Source organism: Nicotiana attenuata, unplaced genomic scaffold (genome assembly GCF_001879085.1).
Source record: "Nicotiana attenuata strain UT unplaced genomic scaffold, NIATTr2, whole genome shotgun sequence".
NCBI classification, from domain to species: domain Eukaryota; kingdom Viridiplantae; phylum Streptophyta; class Magnoliopsida; order Solanales; family Solanaceae; genus Nicotiana; species Nicotiana attenuata.
This window is the reverse complement of record NW_017672135.1, coordinates 125383-131901: the sequence shown is the minus strand read 5'-3', so window position 1 is coordinate 131901 and position 6519 is coordinate 125383. Positions and strand designations below refer to the sequence as shown.

Below are 6519 nucleotides of genomic sequence, written 5' to 3'. Positions count from 1 at the left end.
CCCGCGCTTGTGTGTTGTCAAAGGCTCCTTTGAGGTGCACTTAAGCCCTGGAGCTCAAAAAAGCTCAGGGTATGCGTTTCGCCTCACTGAGGTTGCGCCTTCAGTGTAGGCAAGGCACTAAGGCGTGCACCTCATTGCCAATAAGTTCTATCTTGAATAAAGCGGTGCAAAACAATAAATTTAATTGGCAAAAATATATTAATTGTTACAGAAATCGTTATGAATGAAATTCTTAATTTTTCTTGCATTTCATACGTATATGTTCTTATTTTTTCTTCGTTTTGCCTTTTTTATCTAAAGCCCACACTTTAATTGCGCTTAGAGCCCCAATAGATCTGGAGCGCTTAGTAAAGTTTTTCGCCTTTGACAACACTGTCCCCCCCACAAACCAAAAAAAAAAAAAAAAAAAAAAAACCAGCCCCGAAAAATTAAAGGAAATGATAAAGGGAGAATAATGTTGTAAATTTTTAAGCTCCTTGGAAAACATTGTTTGTGCTTCAATTCCAGGCTCGTGCCTTCTGTAATGGTTGAACAACTTAGTTAATTTCACTAGTCCTTTATTGTTCGCTCTACATTCTTTCCTTTCTATTAGGATAGTTTCTATTAGGATAGTTAAGTTTTGATGTTGCTATACATAACCATTGAGCTCTCAAGTCTCATGGCTCCTCATAGGGTGCTGTTCATGCTTGTGCTTGGTCTCCGATCTTTCATTATTTGTGTTACTTATTATCTGTTTGCTTTTTTTGTTCTTAAAAAGAAAATGCAAAGTTGCAATTATGGGATTTTGAATTCATCACAGCTGTAAACAAGGACTCTGATCGATTATATCTTTTGTCTCTGGAAGCCCATTAATGAATTTAGCTTCTTGGATCTTGGAACCTTGTAGATATTCACTGGTCACATCTTCACATGCATTAATTTTTATTTGGTGTCACTTGACCTTGAGAGTGTTATTTCCTAGACTGTGAATTAGTCTAATGACGCATTGCGAGTGTTTCAAAGTCTTGATGAAGTTTGTTTGCGTTTCTTTGTCCTCTCCTATATACTGTGGTAGAATTTTATCTTCTCACATTTATCTGCTAGGAAGAGCTATGTTAAGATGATCTGTTTATGGGTATGTTGGGTTCTTTTGGGTGCTGCTCTCTGATTCTCTCACAAGGAACTACTTCCCCTAAACCATAAAACATGCTTTTACTGAAACCAATAGCAGCTGGCTATTACTTTTGTCTGCACACCCAAAATAAATGAATAGAAGTGTCTTATCCCTAACAGCTTAAGCTTTGTAAATGATGTGGTTATCCTAGTCAATCTTAGGTCACTCATATATCTGCCATGCCTTGGCTCCTCAAGCCTTCTAAGCTACCCACCCTTTTGTGTTCCTCTTCCAACCCCCCACTGCCAATGTTGATCCTTTGCCATCCTATTCTTGCTCACCATGAATGGTCATATTCATCTTCTTGCTTCCTTTTCAGCAGTCCTCTAAACTTTCCCTTCCATCTTATGCCCAAAAAACATTAAGTGCCTGCATTAAGACGTAATTGCAGGCACTTATGGCCTCTGTTTTCCTTTTTAAGTTTTATTTTTTTTCCAGTTTTATTCCTATTATTTAAAATGTACTCCAATATCTTGCATTACTGCCAAGGAGGAACTCTAATCAGGTTTGTCTGAAACTAATGCTAGCATTTAGCGCCAAAGTTTTCTTCAATTGTACGTCCAAGTCATTCTTATGACTTTTTGAGTTGATTAACAAACATCAAAATTTGTCATGTCAAGAAGCAGCCCTGTCGTGGATGTGACCCATGAATATCTTATAACTCAATGTCATGGTTGATCAATCATAAATTCAGAGGTCAACATGAGACTTTGGGCTAGAATTTGAAGTCACAAATAAATCAACTTGAGACTGTGGGCTGCAATTTTAAGTCACATTGTCAGGAGACTCGGTTCGCTAATAGAAGTTCAACATATTAGTTTTCCGATGCTTTTGACCATTAATGCATCAATGATTTTAGTGTGCAACTGACACGATATGCATTTCTTTTACCTTTCATGAATATGATTCAACATGTTCACAAGCTGAGCCATAAATTCAAAGGTCAACAAGGAGATTGTTTGACCAATAGAACAGCTCGAGACCGTGGGCTCTAATTTTCACTCACATTGTCGAGAGACTAGCTTTCCCTGATAGAAGTTCAACATATAGTTCTGTGATGCTCTTTTGACCATTCATGCATCATGCTTTCAGTCAACTGACACAATATGCATTTGTTTTACCTTTTGTAGAGTCAAGATGAGAAAATTCTGGAATTAACAACTGCTGTGGTAAATGCAACTGAGATATGTGAAGCTTATCGAGCAAAACTGTTGAGTATATTGAGAGAAATGGAGGAGCAGAAGCTGAGAATATCTTTGAAGATACAAAGTATGAGGTTTAATCAAATGACTTGAGCTATAGAAGGCACTTCAAATTCTTTGTATATATATACACTCCATTGGGGAAAAACTTGTGACTCCCAAGTGTCGCAAGTCCACTTTTTGCCTGTCAGGATTGCATGTGTTATCATCTTGCTATGGAGGAGAAATTACAATGTAACAGTTTCCGTCTATATGGTTGAATTAGATCTGACCCGAGAGCTGTATTTTGGTAGAGGGGGTAACTGGGTGTTGTACGTGGATGAACTGCTTTTGTATCAGCTACGCGGCCTTTTGTTCTTTACAAGTGAGGTATTGATTAATGTCGAGGACTTGTCTTATGTATATACGTCTAATGATATATGTAGGCAGCAGCACGGTATTTTCTGAATCCTTATGCAAGGAATCACAAAAATAGTTCTTTCAGCAAAGATGTGAATAAGGAAGGATTGGTCGAGAAATATGAAGCTACCCAACTCAAGCCTGCTTGTAGGGGCTTGGGGTTTCTAATGCAGAGACTTAACACGGAGGATGTTACTTAGGGAAGCAAGAAATCGCATTCCTCTTGTGCACTTTAGCTCTACTAGTATAAATGCAGGTTGTTTTTCAAATAACCAGTAGGATAGGGAGAATACTGACCGCACTGGGTGTTTCATCTAATCAAGAAATACATGGAATGTGTCTTTTAGACATACTTCTATAATGTCAACTAAATCTGTCACCTAATCATGGTAAATTTAATGTGGTTTTGGTAAAAAATTTAAGCGTGAGTAAGTTTTTCCAATAGGATATGCGTTTTTATCCTGCCTCACTTTATACGGAATAGCATTGTTTTTACTTCTTAACATGAGTCTGGATATCCAACTTATGGATTGGTGATAAAAGTGCACTATTGTCGGACAGGGATGAGTTTCACTTGTCAATAACCAGTAAGATGTGTAAAAAGTTTGGTACGTGGGATAAGGTAGGATAAGATGTTGAATTAAATTTATACCGTGTTTGGTTGGGGTTTAAATTTATCCTAATATAATTTATACCGCCAACCAAACACTATATAAATTTAATATCGGACTTAATTCTGGATACCTCGTCTTATCCCATCAAACTTGAGATTATTTTATCCCAGAATAAAATAATCTAGAAATTATACAGGATTATAATCCCGGGATAATATAGTATGCATACCAAACGACCCCTTTAACTAGTTCAGCAAAATAAATGAATTTAAAAAAAAAATGGGAAAAGGAAAATTGAGGAGAAAAATGGGTGTCTAATCCAATATAGAGCCCGTTTGGCTTAGCTGATTTAGAGTAGCTGATAAGCATTATGTGCTGAAAAGCACTTTTAAGTGCTGAAGTTGATTTAAAAAATAAGCAGTTACGTGTTTGGATAAAAGTGCTGAAATTAATAATATGCAGCTGAAGAACTGGATATACGAAGAGTTTTGTTTTAAAAAGAAGTATTTTAGGGATAGAATAGTTAATATTTTGGTCAAACTTAAAGTGCTTATAAGCTGAAATTTGATAAGTTGGGGGAGACCAACTTATGGCTTTTGGCTTATTTTCGGCTTATAAGCACTTAACTTATAAGCATTTTTAACTTTACCAAACGCGTAAATAAGCCAAAAAATGCTTATAAGGCAGTTTGACCAGCTTATAAGCTTAGCCAAGCACCCTCGTATTAGCGCGGCCAGGTAGCAAGCAAAACTCAAAAGTAGGAGGGAATCGAAAAAACAGAGGGGCAGTAATGGAATTAGAAATGAAAGTGAATCTCTCGTTTGAAATTCAAAAATACTGCCGTTGTGCGACGAGAAGACGGTTATGTTGTAATATATAAAGGCCCATTGAGGCGCTCCGTTAAAGGAAATCATTTACACAAAATTCAAAAACCATAAACAGAGCAGAGAGCGATTGAGAGAGAGAGAGAAATGGAGACTTTAAAAAAGAGTGCATCGGCCATGGAGGCATTCGAGAAGCTTGAGAAGGTAGGGGAAGGTACTTACGGAAAGGTGTACAGAGCGAGAGATAGGGTTACTGGCAAAATCGTTGCACTGAAGAAGACGAGGCTTCATGAGGACGAAGAAGGTGTCCCTCCTACTACTCTCCGCGAGATCTCTCTTCTGCGGATGCTCTCTAGGGATCCTCACATCGTCAAGTATGTATACCCTCACTCGCATTTCTCTCTTCTTACTCCATTTCTCTATTTCTGCCTAGGGTTTGTTAGTTTTACTTAATCGCTTGAAATTTCTATTGTAAATTCGTTTCTCTGCGATTAGGCATTATCTCTATTTCAATTAATTTGTCCTTTTCACTTCAGTTTTGTAATTTGTTATTGACGTTTGATATCTGTATCTTGTGTTCTGATATGATGTTCTATAAATATATAAATCAGGCTTTAGTTTTGTAATTTGTTACTGACGTTTGATATCTGTATCTCGTGTTCTGATATGATGTTCTATAAATATATAAATCAGACTGATGGATGTTAAACAAGGTCAGAACAAAGAAGGAAAGACCGTCCTATACTTGGTGTTTGAATACATGGATACTGATGTCAAGAAATTTATTCGTAGTTTCCGCGCAAATGGAGAAAACATTCCCCCTAAAACTGTAAAGGTTTGTAGTCTGGATGTTTTGAGCGATATGCTACTACTGACTCATTTATTACTCTGCAATTCAACAAGTAATTGATAAGTCTGGTCTCTTTGAAATAGAGCTTGATGTACCAGCTGTGCAAAGGAGTTGCTTTCTGCCATGGTCATGGTGTGTTACACAGGTAAAACCACAGCTGTACCTTACACACAAGTCATAAGAAGGCATATTTTCAAGGTTTGTTAGTCACCTCTTTAATTGTTCGATACTTATTGCTGCAGGGATCTGAAACCACACAATCTTCTGATGGACCGTAAGACGAATGTGCTCAAATTAGCAGATTTTGGACTTGGCAGAGCTTATACTCTGCCCATCAAGAAGTATACACATGAGGTACTTTTGCTATTCTGCAGCAGCAGCTATCATCATTTATGTATGGCTTGTTTAAATCACTGTGTGTTCCTTTTTTTCCAGATATTAACCCTATGGTATAGAGCCCCTGAGGTTCTTCTTGGAGCTACTCATTACTCCACAGCAGTTGACATGTGGTCTGTTGGTTGTATCTTTGGTAAAATTCCTGTTCATCCTTTGTCTTCCGAATGGTCTTTTCTTCCTTTTGGGTTGTGTAATATACTAACATGGAGTGTGGTTTGCTTTTAACCTCAGCTGAACTGGTCACAAAACAAGCCCTCTTCCCAGGAGACTCTGAGCTGCAACAACTGCTTCACATTTTCAGGTTTGGATCTAAAATTAACCTGCATTGAGCTCTGTTACTTACCTCTATTCTAGTCCTAACAGTTACTGGGTTGCAGATTGCTAGGTACTCCTAATGAAGAACTCTGGCCTGGGGTGAGCAAGCTAGTTAACTGGCATGAATACCCCCAATGGAACCCCCAGCCACTCTCAACTGCTGTCCCTGGTCTAGATGAAGATGGGCTCCACCTTCTATCTGTAAGTATTTGACTTTTTGAGGACTTCTCTGTCTTGATTACCCTGTTAGAATGAACGCATGACTTATGGTTTGGCAATACTTTGTGTTTGCAGGAGATGTTACATTATGAGCCAGCTAAGAGGATTTCAGCAAAGAAAGCTATGGAACATCCCTATTTCGATGATCTGGACAAAACTCCTCTCTGAAGACCCGCACATGACCCATCTGTTGAAGTTCCAACTTGATAACTGCAAATTTCTCATCAGCCGAGATCAACAAACCCATCTAACCCTCATCGCAAGCTTTTATTGCTTTTCTCAAGCATCTTTTAATAGTATCAGTTAGTATGATGTGCTTCACCTAAAAACTGCATCTTTTAATAGTCTTTCTATATCAATTGGATCAGTGTAGCACAACTATTTGCAATGATAGATTTTGCTATCGAATTGCTTGAAGTGTTTTAGCTGCATATTATCTCCAAAGTTTAAGAATCTCTGTCCCTGCTTTTTTTCCCCTTCTTTTATTATCTCTACTAGTGCCTTGTTCTGCTGAAAGCAACTGCAATATTAGAGCCACAGTACAAGA

General features: G+C 37.8%; 2 protein-coding genes across 3 annotated transcripts in view; both read left to right on the top strand.

Annotated features, from left to right (window-relative positions):
* LOC109211997 (protein FAR1-RELATED SEQUENCE 5-like) overlaps positions 1–2838 on the top strand; it is a 6389-nt gene extending 3551 nt beyond the window's left edge. For both annotated transcript variants that reach the window (XM_019375601.1, XM_019375600.1), the window contains exon 3: positions 2284–2838. In XM_019375601.1, coding sequence (XP_019231146.1) covers positions 2284–2448 — 165 coding nt within the window. In that variant the 3' untranslated portion in view covers positions 2449–2838. The remainder of the gene's footprint in view (positions 1–2283) is intronic.
* Positions 2839–4254: 1416 nt separating this feature from the next.
* LOC109211995 (cell division control protein 2 homolog D) lies at positions 4255–6416 on the top strand. Its single transcript, XM_019375596.1, has 8 exons — positions 4255–4566; positions 4886–5027; positions 5126–5187; positions 5285–5396; positions 5478–5571; positions 5670–5739; positions 5816–5954; positions 6048–6416. The coding sequence occupies exons 1-8, from the start codon at positions 4340–4342 to the stop codon at positions 6138–6140; spliced, it is 939 nt and encodes a 312-aa protein (XP_019231141.1). The 5' UTR covers positions 4255–4339; the 3' UTR covers positions 6141–6416.
* The last annotated feature ends 103 nt before the right edge of the window (positions 6417–6519 follow it).

What these genes read in the sequence shown, in the direction of transcription:
- LOC109211995 (XM_019375596.1), top strand. Translation starts at nt 4,340, where the DNA reads ATGGAGACTTTAAAAAAGAGTGCATCGGCCATGGAGGCATTCGAGAAG. An exon ending in GTCTGTTGGTTGTATCTTTG is followed by an intron (nt 5,572 to 5,669) that starts GTAAAATTCCTG and finishes TTTTAACCTCAG; the next exon opens with CTGAACTGGTCACAAAACAA. An exon ending in CAACTGCTTCACATTTTCAG is followed by an intron (nt 5,740 to 5,815) that starts GTTTGGATCTAA and finishes ACTGGGTTGCAG; the next exon opens with ATTGCTAGGTACTCCTAATG.